Genomic DNA, 25,671 nt, shown 5'->3' on the forward strand with positions numbered 1-25,671 from the left:
GGGGTTATGTATATAGACTCCCTTTTAAAGTCGAAATTCACAAGCGGATAATAAGGCGTCCATTGTTGAATAACGATTTCTTTGTTTATACCTCAAACCAATGCAAAGTATTGATTAGCATTGGACTTTAAAGGTTTAGATAAGAAATATTGATTGATAAAGTGAACAGGGCAATTGTTTGATGTAAAACTGCCATGCATCCTGCAGCGTATGACATGAATGAGTGAGCGCTGCAGATGTTAGTGGCAATTGAATACATGCAACTCCCAGACAGTTGGACGCTGGAAATACCATAGACGCCAACACGTATCATTTGCAACAGGCTTTATCCACCAGTACAAGTCAATGAGAAATAAAACCTTTTTCTTTTACCATTGGCAAGTCAGGACCAAATGGTTTCTGCTACCTTGTCATGGGAAAAGATGGATGCCCGAAGAAGTGACTTGGTTGGCTGAAACTGGACCATATACTTAAAATTTCCCATGGCTTATATAATTCCTAAAAATATACTGATTATATTGCCACTTCGGTCAGTTATGCATCACAGCTACGCACCACATCCCATGTAAAGTGTGAAGAAGGCGTCCTTCAGTGTGATGAATCTGGGGCTGTCTAACAATACCAGAGAATCACAGAGCTTCACAGTTTTCATCACAAACCTGAAACAATCTGACTTGAAACCACACCACTCACCAATAACTGCTTTTATCAGACAACTTACCTCCGATTTCTGTTATTTTCAAACACTGGATCAAACTGTTTGCTATTGTGTTGTATTGCTCTCGTTGTTTTTTTGTTGCATCTTGTGGGTTGTGTGACTGCAGCCTCTGCCCAGGGACAGCGGATGTAAATGAGCTTGTAGCTAAATCTGGTGCTTCTCTTTTTTGTTTTTGTTTTGAATAGTGCATAGTCCACCCCGTTAAATAACCAAATAACCAAATAACCAAATAGGTAAATTAACCTCTTGATTAAGTATCGTCATATTGGCAACACATTTTTGGCGATCGAGTGTGTGAACTCTTAGTGTGACATGTTGTGTAATTTAAGTCTCTTGCGTTGTTGTTGACTGTCCAAAAACTGCTCCACGTGCTCGCCTGTGTTTACACTTTGACGCGCTGACGTCACGAAGGACCAGACCCCACCCCGCCGCGCGACGCCCGGCAGCATGACAGAGCGCACACGTCCTGCAGGAGCCGAGTGCTGCACCTTCGAGCTTCGGATCTGAGAGGACTGCAGAAACAGCAACGCCCGGCTTCAGGATGGAGGCTGCAGAGCAAGGTATCTTTCACCGACGACGTGCTCAGCTTCGCGCCGTTGCAACTGACACTTTTCTCTTCTTCTTCTTCTTCGAATTACCGGACCGGGCGAGGGGTTGGTTGTCTCTGTTCAACGTTAGCCAGCTGGCTAACGTTGTGCCTGGGGCTAATGGCAACATATGGTACTTTAGGACTCGGAACTGAAGTGCGTGTTCATTTCAAAGGTGCACACTTTCCCACGTGCTTTTACCCAACAACAAAAAAGAAAAAAAAGTTTTATGCCTAAACAATAATGCAATTGTGTGGTTTACCCAAAGTGCACGGAAGGGGAACATTTAACAGTGTTTTGTGCCAAGTGATGAATCAACACGAGAAAGTTGAAATTCGCAGCTGGGTTCAGATAAAGGGCGACTGAAAGTCACGCTGATTGACAGTGCGCGTGCTTCTGGAGTTCCTCTTAGCTCTAAATGCGGTACACGCGTCTTTCCACACCAAGGTAGAAATGACAGGTTGCCTCAGTATTGAGCAAACATTACATTTCTTTGGTGTGTTGTCAGGCGTCACAGCCGTACACCTCAGGTTTGGTAGGAAGTCACCACTCTGCAAAATGGGGCTTGATTCGGAATTACTCACTAACCGTGAACAGCCTACACCATGTCTGACAGTGGATGAGAGGCCCCCGATGTCATCAACCCCCCCCCCCCCCCGGTAACGCAATGTCCATTAGTTTCCGATTCTCTCTGTGCATCTTCAGGGAAACTTCTAGAGGAAGGAAAAAAGTTGCAAGTGAGTTGCAAGTGCAGAGTCACTTTGGCACCGGCCTAGCTAGTATGCAGAACGGAAAAGGTTTTTTTTTTTTTTTATGAGGTCTAGCAAGGCCAAGCAAGTGAAAAACCCATTCAGCCTAACATGCTTTTTTTATGAGGGGGTTGAGTATGACCTGCAGGTGTGTGCAAATGCATCCTTCCTGTCTCCATCTCCCCCCCCCCCCCAGACTTGCGTGTCCCACCAGGCAGCCATCTGCCTCCTCTTTTCCCCTACCTCCTGCTGTCGTCCGTCCCTCCTTTTCAACCTTTATGACTTTCAGGTTTGTTTACCTGTCTTCCTTCAATTGCTTTGCAGGACAGCGCTGTGCTTTACACTGTGTGTGTGTGTGTGTGTGTGTGTGTGTGTGTGTGTGTGTGTGTGTGTGTGTGTGTGTGTGTGTGTGTGTGTGTGTGTGTGTGTGTGTGTGTGTGTGTGTGTTGTTTTCTTATTCCTGTGCAGCAGGAAGGAAGCAAGCAAGAGATGCAGGTCTGTTTGCTCATGCTGAAGGAGGTGCTAGATAAACAAGCCACAGTCCTGACCTCAAATCTGTTAAGCAGAGAGTTTCTTTTTTCACACGTTTGACTCGGTTGGTTTTATGATAAACATAATTTTCTGATATCAGATTTTATGTTTCGTGTAGAAGAATTTTGTGTTTCTGTGATGAAGAACGCAGGGGCCTTGCAAAAGAACATGAGTGCTCTGCACATTTACATGAATTGACAGATGTATGCTGGTGTGTGTGTGTGTGCGCGTGTGTGTGTGTGTGTGTGTGTGTGTGTGTGTGTGTTGCCTCGTCACTCACAATTCATGCTTTTAAGTGTCACAACAAAAATGTGATTGCTCTTTTTTTTCCTGCTGTGACCTTTGTCAGTCCCTGTGTACTTGTAGGCGATTGCAAAAGTACATTTTCGACCTTCCCTGTCATCCTGCGCTCCGCCCTGATGTCATGGAACTTGCCTGCGTTTGTAATTTTTAAAATTTTTTATTGTTTTTCCAGTCGGGCTATCATGGTATTAGACCGTGAAGCTCATTTCAGTGTCACGCTGAGCGATGCGAGTAGCTAGCTACATCCCGTGTCGGACTATTTGCAATAACCCTTCCTAGTCTTTTTATTCTCCCTGTCACCATCACCTGCTGTTTAATCTCTAATCTGAAGCAGCTATGGAAATATTATTGCTCTTCTGACCCGAATATCCTGTGTTAAGGTGCTCTTTCACTACTTTTTGTCACTGCCGGGTGAGTCACATGCACACAACAGGATGAAGAGGAGGGTGGTTAGCCTGTTTTGGAGAAAGAGAGGCCCTGGTAGGTGTTTCCAGGTAGAGCTGTTAAAGAAATGAGGTCTTGGCCTCTGTTCTGCTTGTTTGTCCGTCTCTGGTTCAGATGACCTCTTCGATTAACATTTCTCTTTGTGCTTTCTTTCCCCCTCTTTCGTGGTTACTCGCTTTGTGTCTGTGTGGTTGGATTTCGCTCAAGGTGGAGTTTCTCCGTGTTTCAGTAAGTAGCCTTTGGGACAGTGCCTGGAATGTAGATACGAGATTCTCTTTGGTGTCACGTTGTTCGAGGTCGTGCATCCTGTAAACATGCTGTTGTTTCCCAGCGGATCCAGCCAAGTGTTCATGTGCAGAAGCCGTGGGTTCAAAGGCGTTCAGCTTATTTGATTTGTGCTCTTTTCTTCAATACACCTCGGCATACTCGAATTGTCGGATTTGCAAAGAGTGTCTTGATGCATGCTCAATAATCCAGCAACGAAAGTCAAAGAAAGTTGACTCAGTTCATCTGGACACAACGTTTATTGACAAGATACGTTTCATCACTCAACTAAGTGACATCTTCAGTCTAAACTGACTGCATTTGCATAACGACCGAAACCAACGATCAGTTTCCTATGCAAATATGGGTGTGGCCATTAACTAGAGTTTCAGTGGAATGCATCAATCTCTTCAATCTTACAACATTGTAAGATGGCGACAGTGACTGTAAACATTCCCAAATCCTCTGTTAATAGTACACATGGTCTGAAACTCTAGTTAATGGTCACACACATATTTGCATATGAAACTGGTCGTTGGTTTCAGTCATTATGCCACCGTATTGTTTATAAGGGTGGGGATACCTGCAGTCAGTCTAGACTGAAGAGGTCACTTACGCCCCTTTTCCCCTACATGGTACCGGCTCAGCTCGACTCGACTCGACTCACAGAGTGCCGTTTTCCATTACCGTAACACTACCCCCTCAGTGTAGCTGGTCTGCATTGATTTTGGTACCCACTCCAGTTTTTTTGGAACCTCGACAAAGGTGGTACCAGAAAAGTGGTAACAGTTAGCAAAATGCCGGTACTTTCCAGTAATGGAAAACGAAAAGTCGAGTTGAGCCAGTACCATGTAGTGGAAAAGGGGCTCTATAGAGGAGTGATGAAACGTTTCTCTCAATAGACGTCGTATCCAGATGAACTGATTTAACCTTTTCTGATTTGCAAAGAGTGCTTTCTATTGCTGTTGGGCCTGTCCCAGGCGGCCCATTAAATGGAAAGGTATTGCCTTTGATAACAATATCCTTGGCTTTTGAAAGTCCTCCTTACCTAAGACAGAACATCTGACTCTTGTATCCCGGCAATATGCAATGAAATTTCACTGAAGCATCGCAAATAAGCCCGACTATCGATTTTTTTTTTTTTACTACTTTGGTGAAATACTGAAGCGTCTCCCCCAGCTTTTTCATGAAGGCCTAAATGTGTTTTTGTTTCCCAAGACCAGTATTTCAGTAAAGGTCTCAGTCATGCTCTTCAGTCTGTCTCGTGTTTCCTCGCTAAATTGCCTAATGTAGTTGATCATCACAAGGGGCTGGCCGAAGTTTGTGTTATCAAATTTGGGGAAGGGCACAACTGTCTGTGCTCAGCTGGGTGAATGGTCAAATGAGGGCTGTAATAGATGGGTATCTGTCCAACTTTCAAGTTCAACTTAAATGGCTTTATTGTCAGCCAAATGGATTTGCACACAGAAGAAATTCGACTTGAACAGAAAGAATGAATACAGCATTTTTCTTCTTTTGAATTGTCTAAGAGGATCTAAAAGAAAATCTGCATATCGAGAAATATCTAAATTTGCAAGTGAGTAAAGGAATCAGGGAATGGTGCAAAGAGTGCAGAAAGAACCACCAGTTTCTACATATAGTACACACTTAGTAGGATACTAGAACTATACTGTACTTACACTGACCAAATGGAGCTGTGTAAAGGTCTGCTGTTAGGTTACCTGTGAAGTACTTATAAGTACTGTATACGTATAGAAATATACTGTACTTTTACTAACCGGTTAGAGCAGTGTAAAGGTCTACTTTGAGGTTTGACAGCCCTCATTGGCGGCTTGGTTGTTGTACCAGATCCTTAAAGGTGCAATCGGTGTTTTTTTGTTTTTTGTTCTCTCTCTTGACTACTATGGGTGACCAGCAGGAACTGCAACAACATTATGAATTTATTCTTCTATTGTACAGTAGTAGACTGAGAAAGTGTCTGTCACAAGCCAACTCCCGCCATGCCCCGTCTCCTTGAACAACAGCGACCCACAAGTGACACAACTAAAACTGATAACACACTTTCACAATCGAGCTAATGCAGTAGAAATGTCAAGTGTGGTAAAGAGGTCATCATGTTGTAAGAAATTTGTGACTTATCTCACATGACTATTTATTTACTGACGATACTGCTTACCTGTTCAGCAGCATCATGGCTAGCTTGGCGCTGGTTTTCATGGCCTTGTAGTTGCACATTTTTCGCCCCCTCTCAATAGTGATTATTTTATTGTGTAAGGTTTTTTCGGGAAGACGAGCATTTCTGGATTCTTCGCAGTTGGAAAGCTGGTTCCTCCATATTGGAAAGTTTAAACGTGCAGACTGCAGAGAGATGAATGTGTTATGACCCGTAGTTTTGTGGAGGGACATTTGATTTTTAAAAGGCATGGATGGTCATGTGCCCTAACAGCAAGCGAGCGTCCGACTGTCGCGTCGCATTGGACACTGTCTGTCCACACTGAAATGGTCATAATAATAATACATTTTATATGTGGGCGCCTTTCAGAGCACTCAAGGACACCTTACAAAACAGTAAAAAAAACAAGCAGCACTGTATCAGACAGCATAAAATCAAAACAAATCAGGGTAGACAATAAAAATTTAACACAACAGATGAGTATAAAATCATCCTCTGCACAAAACTCAATGAAGTGTGGATCAGACTAAATATGCCAGTTTGAAAAGGTGCGTTTTGAGATGGGATTTGAAGGTTGAGGTCAATGTTGTGAATTTCTTGTGGGAGAGAGTTCCATAGGTGGGGGGCAGAATGACTGAAGGCTCTAGTCCCCATGGTAGTCAAGCGGGCCGATGGTGTAGAGGATCTGAGAGTGCGGGAGGGTGTGTGGATATGAAGGAGTTCGGAAAGATACGAAGGAGCTAGGTTTTTAGGGCCTTAAATCTGAGGAGCAGGATCTTGAAGTCAATACAGTATTTAACGGGGAGCCAATGGAGTTGCTGAAGAACAGGAGTGATATGATCTATGGAAGAAGTTCTGGTAGTGATACGGGCAGCTGAATTCTGGACCAACTGAAGTTTATGAGGACACTTGAAGGGAAGACCAGAGAGGATAGAATTACAGTAGTCAATACGGGATGTAACCAGGGCGTGAGTGAGTATGGCTGTAAACATACCACACACCTATCAAACTGGAGGTGTTCCTCACCCATGACACAGCGCTTTACAACTCGTGGAACAGGAAGTAAATGGAAACAGGGCATCCGACAAAAGTCCAGCTCAAAACAGCTGCGCCGTGTCACGCTGTGCAGTTCTGTGTAGCTTGCGTCCAGTTAGGACACCCCAATAGGAAATAAAGAAACTGATTTCGTCACTGATGCTCGCTCACATCAGATTCGGTTAGGACACAGTCAGGTCAAATTTGTCCTGGTTGTACCTTTTGAAAAAGAGAAAGCACCGTCAATAATGTTCTTGCATGGTAATGATCATAGCCACAGGGTTACAGCTTGTGCTGTTTTTTTAAGAATTTGCCTAGTGATAGCAGAGGCTGCATCACATGCTTTGCAAGTAATATATTTACATGTCAGTAGAGAGCATGGATTTGCTGAACAAAAACATAAGTCATTATTAGCGTCGCCATGGTGGGTTAAAAACTGGTCTGTTGTGACCTTAACTTTCCCCTCAAATGTTACAGTATCACTTTTTTGACTTGGAGGAATGCCCCCACAGGTCACACCCTTTGAGCCAGCAATACAATTACTGTTGCACTTCAGCTTCCCCTCCCTTGTGTGCACAACACCTGATCAGTGCATATTGACTTAGCATGTTGATCTTACTTGGTACCATTGGTGCTCTTAAACAAGAGATCCATCAATCAATTATTGTTATCGTCACTAGTCCTACCATAATCCAGCAATCCAGTTTTATGGTTGAAATCACACCAGTTTTCCACAGTACTTATGACTCAAGCTGTTTGTGTTGTGTGTCAGTGTAATGTTTGTGTTCTCTGAGGTACAATCATAGGATGCATTTGACCTCTGGGGACTCAATTTAAACAGTGGAAACTTCTTACCAAAAGTATGTTAAAGTTTTGTTGCTTAGCTTTCTCTGGATTTGTTTTCCTTGAGCCTGCAAAATGTTCTTTGTGAGTTTTCACTGTCCTGTAAAAAGTTTATCTCCAACATAATAAAATTTGATCTAGACTATTATCAAGTATCGAAAGGCCTTAACATCTACTCTTAGAATGAAATGGTAAAATTTCTACTTGTAGATGGGTAATTTTCTAAGAAGAAATCAATTAAGTTTGGCCTGGCTTAAGCAAATAACCTGTTCACATAAAGGTGCACCGTTTCATTAAGTGAAGAAAGATATTGAGAGAAGTTGTTTCAGAACTGTTATTGTTAGTATCAGCAATGGTTTCATATATCCACCAATACCCAGCCAGGTATAGGAAATAGAGTTTGTAGACTGATGGTTTTTCTAATTTTTTTTCTTCTTTTAACCTGGTGAAGGTTTTGGAATTGCTGTATTAAAACCAGCCCATCCACCAATGTCACATCTGTACAGTGTAGGGAATCACCAAAAGCAAATTTTTACTGCCGACTCTGCGTATCAGTACAATCCATTACTTCTGCGTGAACAGCGCAGAATTAGACCAATAGTTTGTGGTCAGTGGTCAAAATAATTGAATAGAAACAATTTTTTGATATGCCAAAAAAATGCAGTAAATGAAGAAATTTTGCTCTTCATAACATGTTATCATGGCTTTTGGTATTGGGTTTTGGTTAAAGTCTCCGATACTCCATTTTAGCCTGGTATCAGTCCAGTATCCAATACCAGTATCGGTAATCGAGGCATCCCTAGTACAATATTATTATACCCTTTTCCCACTGGCCAAAAAACCCGCTAACTTCTGCCTTTTTACATTGACCAAAGGTGGACATTAGTGGGTTTTTTGCAGGTTTTTTGGCCAGTGGGAAAAGGGTACTCTAAGGATGTTCAGGATTTATAGACAATTCTTAATGAAAACACCCTGTACAACTAAGTTCCTGTCAACTAAACATCTGCCAACATTCCCACTTCTTCTAAACGAGGGTCCTCTGGGTGATTTGTGAGATGAGTATAGATTACTAGATGGTTCACTAAAATATTTAATGGGTCATCCCAGACTAAGTGACATCCCTGAGTTTTAGTCATGAAGAGCCTGATAAATTGGGCTGGACACTTAATTTATTATCATGCAATCTTGCATCCAGATGAGAGTTGGATATTGTTCGTAATAGGCAGTTTTCCTGTCTATATAAACGATAACACGACTCTGTTGCGTTAAACAATTAAAGTAAATGGGGATTATATTACAAACATTGTGACATTGATCCAAATAGGAGAAGAAATAGCCTAAAATTAAACCTTTAGTTTTGAGAGGAGTCTGATTTTACCTGACATTGTAATACTGAGGCAAATGGACTTTGACACTTAGGTCATAAGAATACGTTGACATACATTCGTTGAAGTATCCATGCTCAGTATATATAGGACAGTCATTGATTTCCTTCAGCCATTTGCCTTTAGGTGTGTCCAGTCATCGGTCTGTCTTGCTGTTTACCCGGGTTGGTAATTTCTGGAAACTTGGCGGGCAAGTTCACTCCATCTACAGTCAGCCGTGTCCCATGATTCTAGTTTTGGGCTCATCATGTGACAGGGTACGCCTTGAATAATCGGCTAATTGATCTCATGCCGTGCTTTATTAACCACTTTAAAAAAAGGCTCTTTGTTTCTGATTACTGTCTAGGTCAGTGGGTGGAGTGCAGGGTGTTGGCAGTCGAAACAGAAAGGTAGAGCAAACATCTGGAGGGAAAGACGGAAATGTGACCTCAAATTTAAGTAGAATAGGGATTTTATTTAGATTATGTTTTCAGAAGATTAAAATAAATGTTGTTTGTGGTCGTTTTAGTCAAATATATCAGATGGTCACGATAAGCACTGGTCAATAACCGAATGTTGGTGTGGCCAGAAGATTTCAGTCCAGAGGTGAGATACAAAAGGGATATTTGCTAATGGTACATGCCATTAGCATTTCTGTGATTGCACTGTTTACTCCGCCCAAGTGTGCTGCTGACTTTTTTTCTTCTTTCTTCATTTTATTATATATTTTTTTTACATAAATGTCACATAGATGTATATCACTCCTGACATGAATCAACCCCTGTGTTGGTGAGAAGGCCAGTGGACTGGAACTAAGATGGAGGCTAGCGTGCTCTGTGGAGCAGCACCACTGTACTCCCACTATATGAAGACTGTTGTCATGAGGTCTCTTCATTTAGATTGAGATGTTGTCAGAGTGAAAAAAATAGTCTAATTTACCTTCCGGTTAACGCGTATTTAGCAGCTTTTTCATTTTGTCTTCAGAGTTGGATGGATGTTGGTGTAGTCCCAGTTGTTGCTCTGTCCTTTTTGATTAATCTGACAAAGCGAATTACCTGAAAGAATGACTTGTCATATACTGAATTAGGGATGGGCATTTCATTTAATACTGGTTCCATTTAGATGACAGTTCTCCAACCGGTTAACCGACTAGCCTTAAAAAAAAAAGAAGACACCAAGGTCATTTAAATGGGTCTGGAATTTGTGTGCGTGCTCGTCCCCGCTCGCGCTCAAGGGGGGGGGGACACACCCACTTCCTGTTTTCTGCTTTCTGCTTGGATTTTCTTCAAAATTATTAGTTTGACATCGCCGCTTCGATGTAACTACTGTAACGTGCATGGGTAACAAGACACGCTGGCCGCTGGCTGGCGGGTCTGACCCTTTAGTCAAGCGGTTAGCGATGTCTCCTGCGGTGCGGGCGATACGGGTTCGCGTCCCGGCCGCGGCATTTCCTGCGGTTGCGTTGTCCCCCGAATTCGCTACAATACATTAACATTGTCTATTTTTAATAGTAATCGTCAAGTCATATAGGCTATTCTACAGACCCTCCAATTTGAAAATTTAAAGCTGGCATAGGCGACATGAGGCATTGTTCAGAATTAACACGTGAAATGTATGTGATTATCAGCCTGCGTTCATTTCGTCCGTATTTTCCATCCATCCTTCCGTCCATCCATTATCCAAGCCGCTAATCCCAATCGGGGTGGCGGGGATGCTGGAGCCTATCCCAGCAGTGACTGGGCGGCAGGCGGGGGGACCCCCTGGACAGACTGCCAGGCCGTCACAGCCGTGTTTTCCGAACATTTTTGAAAGTTTACGGATACGGACGAAACGGAGCAGGACCACCGGAAACCGTGGGGGCAGTGTAGCCAATAGTCTAAGCGAGACCAACAAGAGACGACGAAGACGTTTAAAAAATGGCGGAACTCGTGACGTATATAGCCTCTGCTTTTGCCTCTTTCTTAAAACAACCGAGATTTCCCTCCAACCTAAAACGACCATGGGCCGTCAAAATGACGGCCGGTTTTTAAACTCTATATTCTGTCCAAGTAAATACCCAGTTAATGCATTGCATGTTGGTATGAATGTTGGGGAACGACTGACACCAAAATTAACGTTTGAACAATGTTAATACTATTTTTAAACAATTTAAATTTCAGATAGATATGGTCAAACTTGAATAGCAACATTGGAAAAAGTGAAACTCTTAGCTGAAAAACAAAACGGAAAACACATATTGCTAATCTAACAAACGCAACAAAGCCTATAAAACGTGAAATGTAAAAAAAGAACTGAAAATAATTATTGAAACCGTCCCAAACAACGACCGGAAATTAAAAACTACTAGAATGACCCCGGTTTTTAAACTCCATTCTGTCAAGATAAATACCAAATTGAGATATTAAATGCATTATGTATGTGTATGTTAGCATGTCTGTTAGGAAATGACTGACACCAACATTAACATTTTACCAACTTTAATACTGTTTTCATACAATTTAAAATGGCCGCTGTCCAACGTCTGTAAATACTGCAACGCCTCGGTGGTAGTCATGGTGCGTCTGAAACGGCGTCTGTAACCAGACATGTTGGCAATAACCGAAAATCAAGTTTAGACAGTTACTCTGCACTGGAGAATGCTGGTGTGTTTCTGAGACAGAGCGATGAACTTCTCGAAGGAAATGACGCGACTACCACACGTCGTGATTAGTGACACGACGCGCACGATCACGCGCAAATTACGTGCGGTCATTTTGACGGCTCATGGTCGTTTTGGGTAGATCTTGTAATTTTTTGTGCAATTGATCTAAAACTCATTTTAATGCAAATATATGCAATTTTAGGAGCATTCAGGGTGCGGCAGGTCTGTATCTTCCTTTTCCACAAAGTTATTAAACTTTGAAAATCCAAAACCGTCAAAATGGCGGCCTTGGTCGTTCTAGGTACAATATAACCATGTTTGTTGGCGTTAGAAACGTTTGACTCTGATCTGCCCTCTGGTGGAATGATTGCTTAACATCAATGCCAACTGCAAGGACGCATGGGAGTATGTGGTGAGCCATGGTTACATCGTTTGAAATGGACGTATTGTAACGTGCATAGATAAGTAGACACGTTGGTCGTTGGTCCTTGACTAACGGGTCGGACCCTTTAGTCGACTGGTTGACGTTGTCGCTTGCGGAGTGGGAGACACGGGTTCGCGTCTCAGCTGTGATGACGGTCTCCCAGACTGCCCCCCCCCCCAAATTCGCTGCAGTATTTATTTTCGTATGTGAAAGGAGCATGCATGAGTCTTAATGCCGCCTGGCATGCTGCTGTTTGGGACTCGGTAAGGCTCTCGACCAACTCACTGCTTTGGTTGTTTTCTTAATTGTTATTTTACACTTGTAAGAATCATATCTGCTTTATTAAAATCTGGATGCTTCACGCATGTTTATTATGTCATCATGAAATACAGCTGGATAAGTCATAGCTTTTCATTGAGAGCTATTACATTATTGCAATACATAAATGCTTTTCATTTTAACGACACTGTTAAGCACATTTCTAAATGTTTAAACAACTAGTCGGTTAACCCCGCACAATGATGATAATTTTTAAATAATTTGACTGTGAAAGGAGTGGTGTATTTGCATGCTTACTGGCATGTGTGCCTGTGCAAGTTCTCAACTCAACAGCAGACATAGCTTTATCAGCTGGCCACCAAAGACCAAAAGGAAAACCAAACATCCAGCTTCTAGCTTTTCTGCTCTCTAGCGTGTGTGTGTGTGTGTGTGTGTGTGTGTGTGTGTGTGTGTGTGTGTGTGTGTGCGTGCGCGCGCGCGCGCTTGATACCATGTGCAGAATGAGACAAATGAGTGTGTGCTTGTCATTTTCTTAGTGGGACTTGATTTGAAGTGCTGTGTCATGAAGCTGGACTCTGTTGATTAGTGCATGACACAGTTCCCATCATGCTTTGCGTGACCTGTAACCTCCAGTTTCTCTTATACAAGGACATGTCTGCTTTCTACTGTTGTCCAAAGAACAAAACCGCGTGGGTCTGAAACAGGAGTCTATTTGCAGAGGATACGGTGCCTTAAATTAAATAATTCACAAGCTGTTCATATGCTGCACAAAAAAAAAATCCATTATTCATTTATTTTACTGTAGGGTTAAGATTGGTGTTATCAGTGTTTTATGACTTTGGCAAGCCTATCTGTTGGAAGTTTGGAGATTGCATGGCCTCCCTGTGTTCATTGGTTTTCTCGGGAACTCCACTTTCCTCCCACCATCCAAAGATGAACTGAAGATTGTAAATTACCACTTTTCTATGAATGTGCGTTGGCGCCGGCTGCTACTACTGCATCCGTATATACTTAAACACCGTTCTGCTGCTGTCTATTATTGAGGCCTTTCCTGCTCTCTTCAGTATGAATGGTATGAGTTTGCATTCCACCCGTGTCACCATTATGGATAGTGCACTCAAAATAGTCTTCACTTCCTCCTTACTTAACCTGTTTGATTTTTCCGTGCCTTCCATTAGAGCAGTGATTTTATTTAATGTCATCAGTCTTCGGCAGCATCTAGTCGAACATACGGGTCAATGAGTTCCCAGATTTGCATAGGCTGATTTTTCACTTGTTTAGAAACATAGTCTTAACCACAGCCAAGAGAGCACCAACAGTTAATTTAAGATATTAGCCAGCTGTATGAAGGAAACAGAACATTTCTTTAACACAATTTATGTTTACCTCGTCTTGTGTGAAGTGATTGCATGTAACACAAAGTGGGCTTTAGACGTTATGGGGGGGGGAGCATTCACTGGAAGAGAGAGAGTGTGTGTGTGATTACATTGTGTATAACAGGTTTATGCATTGGCCAAGGACACATCTTTTGAACACCAATGACGCTGTGAACTTGCTTCAACTACCATGCATGAATTCACACACACACACACACAGATATGAATTCACGTTTGCACACACTTTTCTTTCAAGTACACACAACTTGTACGATAGCCGGTTTAGCCTCCGGCGTCTGCTCTTCCCCACTTTAGCTGAGTAGCATTGCAGCTATTCAAGGATGGGCAGGCCACCCTGGATTAGCGCTATGCTTTAATCTGGGACACTGCAGATTATGCTTTTCATCTCACCCCCCCCCCATGTCATGTGACCAATGCACACGCAAATGGGATCTCTTTTTCTTTTCCCTCGTCCGATGACAAGATGGATGTCGGGGAAAGTGAGGGTGGGAGGGAATGAAAAGGGAGAGGGAGACCGGAGAGGTTTTTGAGGCTGGCATACAAAGTGTCATGCTAAACCGTGGCAGAGCTCCGGTGGACTGCAGCATAACCCATCGCTAGCTCTCAGCTGGCCCGGATGGCGCAGATGGATGGGCTGTTCTGCAGTGACCTTTGGGATCATTCTGGGAAGGTAGAAGGCATGTGCATGTGAGCGTAGCAAGTGTGTGTGTGTGTGTGTGTGTGTGTGTGTGTGTGTGTGTGTGTGTGTGTGTGTGTGTGTGTGTGTGTGTGTGTAATAGAGCATAAAGGGGCAGGTAACTTATTAACACCAGGAAGAGTGCAGACGGTGCACCACGCCTTGGCATGTTCATTATGGGAGACCTTGTTCCGGAAATGGATAATGTGGCTAGATTACTTTAAGGACACACACACACACACACATACACAAACACACACATTCTAGGCTAAAAAATACACAAACTCACACCCTTTGATTTGAAAACTGAAGCAAGATATATCCACACACATTCTTCTGGCACTGCTTGTGTCACTCTTGTCACACACACACACACACACACACACACACACACACACACACACACACACACACACACACACACACACACACACACACTCTCACACTGCATACTCTGGCACTAGGGCGAGTAAACAAGGGCCCACACTGGTCTTTGGCACGCGCTTGGATCACATGCGGACAATAAGCATTTTAGCTGCATTTGCTTAGGTAGCGGCAGCGGTGTGGTGGTGGCAGCCGCTCCAGCTAACCTGTTAACGTCATACTAACGCTGTTTGGCACTATGGACCCTCTTGAAGAGTACCACTCCCCGTTCGACTTCGAACAAGGAGTCAACACCAGCTACCTCTACCTCTCCCCCGCCTATGGCGACACGCCACCCGACTCTCCGGCTGTCAAGAACAGAGGTAACGGGAGAAAAGACTGGTTGGTTCTGTGTGTGTGTGTGTGTGTGTGTGTGTGTGTGTGTGTGTGTGTGTGTGTGTGTGTTTTACATGTGTGCATGTGTGTGTGCATGCATGTTTGTGCGTGTGTGTGTTTTATGTGTGTGCGTGTGTTTTGGAGAGAATAAGGAAGAAAATGTGGATTTTAATTTGTGGGAGGGGAATCCAATTTTGGAATACAAATGGGAGGGAGGGAGGGAGGGAGGGAGAGAGGGATTCATTTTTGGAATGATGTAATGTGGCTCTGTTTGGGTCAGCTTTGTTGATTTCACCCTAAATGTCAGTTAATTTAGTAATCGCTGTATAGCTCCAAGGGTGCAAAAGCCAAATTAGTGGCTTGATCCTGGGGTGGAGGTTAGCGATGAAGGCTTCCTCCCAGTAAATTTACATTTATATAATTTACATACAGTTTTGTATAATTTTCTGTATTTTCGTATTGTTTTGTTTTTGTTTTATATGTAGTTTATCTCACTTTTATACATTCTTATGTATTTTACTAATGTTGGTCATTATAGTTTTATTATATGTACACCCTTTGAGACATGCTTTGTGATATTGGGCGATAGTAAATCTTGACGTAGATCCAGTATGACATGCTCTTTGGGGAGTGCTCTGTTGGTTTTGACACAGTCCCCGTAGAGGAAGACTACCACTTTCTGGTGTGGTTTGGTGGTAAGGGGTCGGGATGCAGAAGGAATTTGATGGACTTGAGGCTGGCAGTGTCGATATATCATACAGTGATTGGGAGCTATAACTTAAATGTGGTCATTCCCCGGCCTTAGAGGCTGCATTACAGTAAAGTGATGCAATTTTCTGAATTTATCCGACTGTTTATCGATATCGAGGTATTCAGTTAAAACTGTCATGATATTTGAGTTTGTCAACATTGCCCAGCTCTAGATAGATTTAGTGTAGTTTGACAACATTCATTAAAAACATAAAAGACAGTTGTCAGTGATATTAAAACAGAAAAAAGTCCTGGGGCTTCATGTATCAATTGTTACTATGGGCAAATTTGTTCTTACACACCCACGAGATTTTTTAGCCCTGGAGTTTGTCTCAGAGACCAGTGTAGAACCAGGGTAACCCCTGAATTTAGACACCGATTGGCTAACACTGATGTCTTTGCAGGCCTGGGTGACTGCTCGTTGCAAGAGGTAGACGACAGATGTTAGGAGGAAGGAATTACAAATAACTATCATGCCACCGACTGTCAGACAATTTTGAGAGCTAAAAAAATTTCATGGGTGTGTAAGAATAAATTTGCCCATAGTAACGATTGATATACATGAGGCCCCTGGACTTGTCTGTCACTGTCCCCAATGTCCCTCGACTCCACATGAATCCTGCAGGCATAGATAAGTTCACTGTTTCAAAGACATCCATCCATTTTCCGAACCGCTTATCCTGCTCTCAGGGTCGCGGGGATGCTGGAGCCTATCCCAGCAGTCATTGGGCAGCAGGCAGGGAGAGATCCCGGACAGGCTGCCAGACTATCACACAGGGCCAACATACACACACAGGGCCAACATACACACACACACCCACACTTCATACCGAGGGACATTTAGTATGGCCGATTCACCTGACCTGCATGTCTTTGGACTGTGGGAGGAAACCGGAGCCCCCAGAGGAAACCCACGAAGACACGGGGAGAACATGCAAACTCCACACAGAGGACGATCTGGGATGACCCCCAAGGTTGGACTGCCCCGGGGCTCAAACCCAGGACCCCTTCTTGCTGTGAGGCGACCGCACTAACCACTGTGTCGCCGTGCCACTCAAGACATGATGGCATTAGTTATTACGAGATGTGAGAAAGACAACCGCGGTCTGTAATGTACATGTCACAAGAGAAAAACTAGTACTAAAATGTTCAGCTCAAGGGCATTCAACGTGTCCCATTCCTTAGTTAGCGATGCTATCTGACCGCCTTTGCTTGACCTTTGCCTCAAGAATCGGTGGGTTTAGTATATTTCGTTGATGATAATTTAATTTTGTCTTTAATCATATAAATCACAACATAAGAGAACCGATAAGAAGATCCTCTTGACAGTGAGCTACATAACTCAAACTAAACTAAGGTTCATGGAGGAGCCGCATGCCGCTAGCAAATACCAGACGTTAGCGTAGCCACTAGCCTAGCCGCTGTAACAAGACAAGTGGCAGTTTTAAAACATGTAGTGTGGCTCTGTGCATAACTGTAGTCCACTGACTTCCGGTTTCTACTGCAGCGGTCATACCAGTTTCCTGTTTGTTGGCGTGTGCTATTGACAATGACATATTTTTCGCAATACCTGCAAGATTTACCATGGATAAACGTCAACGACATGCACAGAATTGACCTTTCGCAAAGTACCGCCCCAGAACGGCGCTTGTCCAATCCTACCATAGCAACGGTTTCTATGTGAGGGAGGTCCGTCAAGCTTTCAAACGGGCAGCAAAATGCTGAAACGGTGTGCCTATGGGATCTGCAAATCGGATACTAGATATCTGAAATGATTATCTTTCCCTTCCCGAAACCCAGAATGCAAGGAGGGCAATGTCGGCAATGGATTTCGCAGTATAGCAGACCCCATGGCTAGCTTAATCCATCCAAAATCATCAAAAATACCTGTCTGCTCCAAGCTAAGCTTGCTACTAGCTATTATTGATAGCTAATATAGCTAACGTATTATTACTGTTACTTTTACCCACACAGTGATTATTACCATTATCAACATATCAACGTATTACTGACTAACAAAATAACATTATTAATGTACCTGATGAACGTAACCAGCTTAGTCTGTGGCCAGAGATACCTAATTTAATGATAGCTAATGATAGCTAGCCCACTATCATAACTGTGTTATGCTAGTTACCGGTTAGCCAGGTCCCACCTTTCATTTCAGAGCATAAAGACCCACGGGGAGGGTCGGCTGGGAGGGTCTCTGGCCAGTCTGACCTCCCCATATCTGGCCTATTTTACACGTTTCTCCCCCTCTGTGAGCTCCAGGTGGGGACCGGTCGTTCGGAAAAGTCATCCCGCCCGCGGGGGCATCTCGTTTGCCTTATTTTGTTGAAAATACCGGTTCTGATCCGAAGGTAAAAAAAAAATCATGGGGCAGTTCCCCCGGCCCCGAGGGCATGTCCCTGGCCGCCCTGCGACCCCCAGGAGCCCATACAGTACCCCCGAAAAAGCCTGGATAAAAGAACGCTATGGGGAACCTTGGCCAAAATCAACACTACAATACGGTGATGTTGACAATGGATTATTAAAGATATACCAATAATAGCTGAAATATTTAACTTACCCTACAGTGCAAGAGCACAATTGGTCCACAGCGTGTTTCAGAATTAGTTGACGGGGTTTCTCTTTCTTTGATGCCGACCGGTAAGCTTTACCCTCAATTACAGTCGCACCCGGCAGCCCGGAGTCCACGCAAGTCAGTTTTACTTTTAATATTCTGCACGTATCCCGCCGCCGCATAATGTAGCCCCTTCTGCCTTTCACGGGAGGATATTAAGGATGAATTACTCCAAAATACATCACTTGTTTTCTCTGGGAATGCGCTGATTTCTTCCTTCATGTTTTGGGGTTTTCCAGCTACTTCCTGGATGGTTCTGAAAAGCTTGAAGGGCGTAGCAACAGTAACTAAGGGGGGGGCGGGACTTTGCGAAAGGTCAATGGTCGACAAACTTTCACCTGCACCTACCAGCAGGCGGGTGAAAAGTTTCAAGTTGTACATATCAAGTTACGTCCAGGCATCGCGAAAAAAATGCCATTGTCAATAGCGCACACCAACCAACAGGAAACTGGTACGACCGCTGCAGTAGAAACCGGAAGTCAGTGGGCTACAGATATAAACAGAGTCGATTATTAAACGTATTGTAGCGAATTCGGGGGGGCAGTCTGGGTTGGGAAACACGGGTTCGCGTCCCGGTTGTGGCGGTTCCCGGATTCGGATTCTTGCTTGTTACCACAAAAGCTGAGAATGTGATGTCCTGACAGTATGGTGAGACTGATTTATAATGCCACACACCCTTCATTTAATCCTTAGCCTTTTTTTTCTAATTGGTTGTCATGCCGCCGGCGGTAAGGAGTGTACGGCGGTCATGTAGACAGGCATGTTAGGTGTTGCAAGCCAAATCTCCTCCCGTCTGTGTGACTCTGGGTGTTCCAGTGTATCCCCCCCCCCCCCCGGCCCTTCAGGCGTATTTGTACATTTCGCATGGTGACCCTGCAGGAAGGCGCTGCTGGGGTACCGGGGCCTACAGAACCTGTTCCTCTTATACTGCAGTTGACTCGCTGGCTTGTACGCAGTCAAATTTTCCAAGGGAACCAGCCAGGAAAAAAAAGAAAATGTAATTTAGGAGCTGCATAATGTAGGCCATGAATTTTTAAAAACCTTCTGAAAATAATGTGAACCTAATCTGTTAGGCTCTTTTGTTGGCTTGTAATAGCCTGTCGAGTGTGGCAGGGTGACGTGACACAGAAGGTGGGCTCTAGGCATCATGGGTGTCAGAAATGGAGCGCAGTATCAACCTATTAGAAACTGTGTGTGTGTGTGTGTGTGTGTGTGTGTGTGTGTGTGTGTGTGTGTTATTGATTGAACCTCACCTCTTCTGGCCAAGATGGTGTGCATTATCAAACCTGTCATTGTCAGCAGGTGTTTGTACACAAATGTGTGTGTGTGTGTGTGTGTGTGTGTGTGTGTGTGTGTGTGTGTGTGTGTGTGTTAACGGCCGTGGACAAGAGGGTATTGGGAAGAGGAGGATGTAAAAAAGAGTGCGCCTGAGGGCAAATGTCATGTTTACAGTTGAGTTATTTCAGTGATGAGGAGGAAATGGGAATGTTCTGCGTTTTCTGGCTCTGTTAATTATTGAAAGCCCCCCCCCCGCACCTCCTTCCCCACACCTCCTTCCCCTACGACTTTAGCTGTTTATAATTTTCAGGATCTGGCATTTACTCAAGTTCGTCACAGCGTGTCTTAACATGCAAATAGTTGCTCTTGAGGCAGTGCCAATCAGCCCTCGTTATTCCCATGGATGTAATTAGTGTTAAAACTAATTAGGGCTTTGTGCGGCCGTGGTTTGCTCACAGGTCACATGAAACGGGGCAGCTTGTTTTAAAGGTCGTGCTTACGGGAGATCGACTTTCAAAACTTGGTTGGCAGTCAGTGGGTGTTGCGGTTACGTCATAGACGGCGCCTTTTTAAAAACGACGCGTTCGCCGTCGCATCGTTTTGGCGTCTCGTGTCCTCCGGAGCAATGACTGAACCGTCGTTCCCCGTGTTGTGTGAAGCCAATACAAGAGGAACTTCAACTTCTTCTGTTTTCACAAAAGTTGTTGAATAGATGCAAAGCATGACTAGATGTGAGGTAGAAACGATGTGATGTCGCCGGTTTATTATGATTCGCCTTTCCTCGTGTGCGATTCTTCCCCCTGAGATCTCAAGGCCGCCCGCTGCTCGTTTCTTCTGTTTTATGAGAACAACAACTTGCAATGAGATTCAATTAAGCGCTTAACTCTAATAAACAACGGCCACCAGTCAAATCTGGATCGTGTTTTCATTTGTTCTGACGGCAGTAATAATGATATACACTTTCATGCACAGACCGGCGATGGCTGTGGCCCGGTGAACATTTTTAACAGTGAAATCTGTTTTCTGGCCCACTTTGGCATCCTCTCATCTTTTGCTTCAGTTCTGCGTCCTGCTGCGAAATGTGTACACAAATGTTGTGACAGGGCTTGCCAACAGCACAGCATGCGTGTCAGAAATCCAGTCTCTGACTGGTTCTTTTCATCGCCAACTGTTTTATTTTACTCTCTTAATTAATTCTGGCACTGTCATGTTCCCCTGCATCATTTATTTATATTTTACCTTCACACGGAGTCGGTGAAAAGAGACGAATCCGGATTTTTAAAGATGGAATTATTCTCTCTCTCTCTCTCTCCCCCGCTCTCTCTTTCTCTTTGATTGCTCACCACAGCCTTGCGTGAATAGGGGAACCCTCCCTCCCATGTCCTTTGACTGGTAGCTTCTAGCCGTCCCTCAACAGCGTGTTGCTTCGCTGCTGTCAGAGTTCAGGATGTCTCCATCTAGAAAGTTCTGTGTATTATTGATGCAGAGCTGCTGCCTCCTCTAGCTACTCCCCTGCTGGAGACCAGCAAATCAAAGACGTGTGTGTGTGCGTGTGTGTGTGTGTGTGTGTACGAGTGTATGTGTGTTCACGATCAGATGTGTTTTTCCACCCTTGCCCAGAGTCATGTGCCTGCTTTCAAAGACCATTCCTGCCATCTCTTTATCTTCATAGGCCTTCTCCATCCTCCTCACATACCCAGCTATAATCAACTACCACCCCCCCCTCCCCTTCTTCTCCCCTCTGCGGCAGTCTGTGGTTCTCAAAGTGGCGTCTGGGACCCCTCATGGGGTCCTCAGATGGGATTTTGGAAGATGGAGAGAATAGTTTTGAGTCGCCATGATGGAGTTCATGTAAACTGATACCGCTTAAGGCCAGAACACACAGGAGCCGGTCCATGCATGTTGACATTTTTTAATTTTTAAAATATAAAAATAGATGGGTAGGGGCATCCGGGTGGCGTGGCAATCTATTCCATTGCCTACCAACATGGGGATCGCCGGTTCAAATCCCTGTGTTGCCTCCGGCTTGGTCGGATGTCCCTACAGACACAATTGGCCTTGTCTGCGGGTGGGAAGGCAGAATGTGGTTATGTGTCCTGGTCGCTGCCCTAGCGCCTCCTCTGGTCGGTCGGGGCACCTGTTCGGGGAGGAGGGGGAGCTGGAGGGAATAGCGTGATCCTCCCATGCGCTACGTCCCCCTGGTGAAACTCCTCACTGTCAGGTGAAAAGAAGCGGCTGGCGACTCCACATGTATCGGGGGAGGCGTGTGGTAGTCTGCAGCCCTCCCCGGATCGGCAGAGGGGGTGGGGCAGCGACCGGGACGGCTCGGAAGAGTGGGGTAATTGGCCAAGTACAATTGGGGAGGAAAAAGGGGAAAAATAGAGGGGTAATATAATAATTTTGGGGGGAAAAGCAATAATTTGATTAGCATAATATCCCATGGGTGTGTTATTTTTATTTGTTCCTTTCAGTAGATACCTTTACATATTAGTGGATATATAATATCTCATTATTCCTTCTCTGGTTCAACGGCCACCCACCTCCCCCAGACCCCAAGGTCCTCTATAACATACCAGTATGATGAGTAATAAATCACTACTCCACCCTGTCGTCTCGGCGCTGCTCACCTCCCAGCAGCACTGTGGGCAGTTCTGCAGGTCAGCATAACCTCTAAAGCAACGCATTTCAGTGTGGGGGTCTCTGGCCGTGCCGTAGGGTCTCGGGTTTCTGTTGGAGGCCTTCTGACATGAAAAAAAAATTAAATATTAGGAATATTTTAGTAAACGGTAACATGGAAGTCAGCAAGTGCCGTGTGAGGGTTCATACAGGCAGAAGAACTTTATTTTCTCGTCATGTTTTCGTCCCTTTTTTATCTGTGCACTTTCTCTTCATCTTAAGAGCATTGCGTTGTGTTATAATGGACAACATGTGCTGTGCAAATGTTTGATTGAGTGATCCCTCCCTTATCCTCCTGTATGTCTCTCCCTCTCTCTCTCTCTCTCTCTCTCTCTACATTTCCCTTCTCACTGTCTTCTACCATTACCCCTCTGTTCCTTCTCCTTTTGCACCTTCTTTGAACACATTTTTCTCTCTCTGTCTCTCTCTCTCCCTCCTTGTCCCTCCAACCACTCCCTTGCCGTGCTTTCCCCCTCCCCCTCTCATTTCCACCATTTTCATCCTGTTCTTTTCCCTTCTTCCATCTCCCCTCATTCAACTCTGTTGCCAACCCACTGCTCCATCCTTTCATCCATCCATTTGCTTGTTCCATCCCTGTTTTTATCTCTCCATCCCACCATCTTTTATCAATGCTTCCTCCATTTCCTCCTTTGCTTCTTGTCCTTCTCGCTCTCTCATTCTCTCTCTCTCTCTCTCTCTCTGTCTTGCTCTCTCTCCCTTTCAGGTTCCCAGCAGCACCCAGATGCCACCCCAGAGCAGGGGGAGGACATGGCGTCGACGCTCGACCAGTCTTTCTCCTCCGTCCCCACACTGACGGACGAGGAGCGGGAGGAGCTGCAGGAGGAGCTGGCCAGGGTCAGCAAGGGGTCAGGGGTTATGAAAGGTCAAGGGTCAAAGGGTCAGGTGTCAAGCTGAGGTGTTGGGCCAACGATAGTAATATTGACAATGTGAAATGGAAATGCCGTAATGGGTGAGCGTGACGGCCGTCTCAGTCGACAATAATTCAAATGACCAAACAGATAACTGCTGTTGGGAGGGCTGAGCTGCTTTACTCAAGCAAATTTCATTCACTGCCCTGAGCTGACATGAAAGGCAAAATCAAGATGGGAGGAAAATGAACCTCGTAACGGTCTGCAGATTTGACATACGCCATGTTGCTAATAAACCGTTTCCATCTGATACTAATAGATATAATGATGATGATGATGATGATAATGCAGACTAACTTTATAGACTTGAATTGGAACGTCCAATTAAAACCCAAACTGCATAAAATCACCATGGTAAGCAAATTAAATGTGAAGTTTGTGTTTTATTTTTGTTCATTTCTTTTATTTTTTTATTATTTTGAAGGGAAAAAAGGCCGTATTGACATGTTCAGGGTGAGTCTTGAGCCTACGATAACCTGCTTGGTGTAAGTGTGGCTGTAGTGCGTTTAATTCCTGGTGTGTGTATGTGTGTGTTCACATCCAGGTGGAAAATGAGATCCAGACTCTGTCCCAGGTTCTCACCGCCAAAGAGAAGCAGCTGGCAGACATCAAGAGGAAGTTGGGCATCACGCCGCTCAACGAGCTGAAGCAGAACATCAGCAAAGGCTGGCAGGAAGTCACCACCTCCAACGTGTATGTACCCACCTACGGCGCCGCCCTGGTGTTTTGGCGTGGTATAGCATGCCTTATATATGACAAGTTCCATTGTGCCAACATCCTGTGTCACAGCCTGTATACATGTTAAGGAAAATAGTTGGCATGTTGACACACGTCAGGAAGGACATTAAAGTCCTCTCACTGACTTGTGTAGCCTCAAGTCAACATGTTGAAACGTCAACATGAAATGGCTGTTCGCATCTCGTCAACACTCCTACAGACTCATATTTCCTTTGAGAAAATGGTGTTGTCTGTCTATATGTGTGTGTGTGTGTGTGTGTGTGTGTATATATATATATATATATATAGGGAGAGAGAGAGAGAGAGAGAGAGAGAGAGAGAGAGAGGAGAGAACAATAGATAGATAGATAGCCTCTATGATGTAGCCTTCGTCCCCCCCCCCTTTCTCCCCAATTGTATCCGGCCAATTACCCCACTCTTCCGAGCCGTCCCAGTCACTGCTCCACCCCCTCTGCTTATCTGGGAAGGGCTGCAGACTACCACATGCCTCCTCCGATACATGTGGAGTCGCCAGCCGCTTCTTTTCACCTGACAGTGAGGAGTTTCACCAGGGGGACGTAGCGCGTGGGAGGATCACGCTATTCCCCCCAGTCCCCCCCCCGAAAAGGCGCCCTGACCGACCAGAGGAGGCGCTAGTGCAGCGACCAAGACGCATACCCACATCCGGCTTCCCACCCACAGACACGGCCAGTTGTGTCTGTACGGACGCCCGACCAAGCTGGAGGTAACACAGGGATTCGAACTGCCGATCCCCGTGTTGGTAGGCAACGGAATAGACCGCTATGCTAGTAGCCTTCATTCTCTATAGAAAACGTTCACATTGTCAACCAGCAAAACCAAACAGCTTCTTTAGGAAGCTCTCTTCTCGTTCCGTGGTGTGCAGGTGTTATGAGCCACCTGTTTGAAGTTTGATGCTTTTAAAGGCAGGTCTCTCTTTTGTTTTCTCCATCTTTTCGTACCCTGGAAATGTGCTGAATTCTCAGCCCTGTTGGAAGCATGGAAACAGTCCTCGCTGTATAAAATAATCCTACATGATGGGTTTAAGTAACACGAGACGTGCATCACAACTGTCTGATGCTTTTTGTAGCAAATGAAGAAGACAGCTGAAGTTTTGCTCTGACTCTTAGTGTCAACCGCATTCTTTAAATCTTTCATTTCTTTTCATCATTCATCACCCTCCTCATCTTCTCTGTCTGTCTGTCTCTCCCTGTGTCTGTGTTTATTTGTGTGTGTGCAGCTATAAGAAGACATCGGAGACGTTCTCCCAGGCGAGTCAGAAGGCCACGGCGGCGTTCTCCAGTATGGGCTCAGCCATCAGCCGCAAATTGGAGGACGTCAGGTGAGGCTGACGGGAGACAACTTCCATGCAAAGAGGAAGGCCTCACATGTCCTGTTTGTTCTTAAGAGATCACATTTAATGAGCACATTGTGCTTCCTGTTGGAGGATATGTGCTGAGAAGTGTAGACACTAGGTTCATCGCTCCATAGTA

At 44.6% G+C, this 25,671-nt stretch overlaps 1 protein-coding gene across 3 annotated transcripts in view; it reads left to right on the forward strand.

Annotated features, from left to right (window-relative positions):
• Nucleotides 1-1,193: 1,193 nt before the first annotated feature.
• The window catches only part of tpd52 (tumor protein D52), a 32,913-nt gene continuing 8,435 nt past the window's right edge, over nucleotides 1,194-25,671 (forward strand). For 2 of the 3 annotated variants that reach the window (XM_056298982.1, XM_056298983.1), the window contains exons 1-4: nucleotides 14,941-15,174; nucleotides 23,239-23,369; nucleotides 23,988-24,136; nucleotides 25,419-25,520. In XM_056298982.1, coding sequence (XP_056154957.1) covers nucleotides 15,051-15,174; nucleotides 23,239-23,369; nucleotides 23,988-24,136; nucleotides 25,419-25,520 — 506 coding nt within the window. In that variant the 5' untranslated portion in view covers nucleotides 14,941-15,050. Of the gene's footprint in view, nucleotides 1,279-14,940; nucleotides 15,175-23,238; nucleotides 23,370-23,987; nucleotides 24,137-25,418; nucleotides 25,521-25,671 lie in introns of those variants that run through there. The other variant, XM_056298984.1, reaches the window with a different exon arrangement.

The sequence above is a fragment of the Lampris incognitus genome, chromosome 18 (genome assembly GCF_029633865.1).
Source record: "Lampris incognitus isolate fLamInc1 chromosome 18, fLamInc1.hap2, whole genome shotgun sequence".
In the NCBI taxonomy this organism is placed as follows: Eukaryota; Metazoa; Chordata; class Actinopteri; order Lampriformes; family Lampridae; genus Lampris; species Lampris incognitus.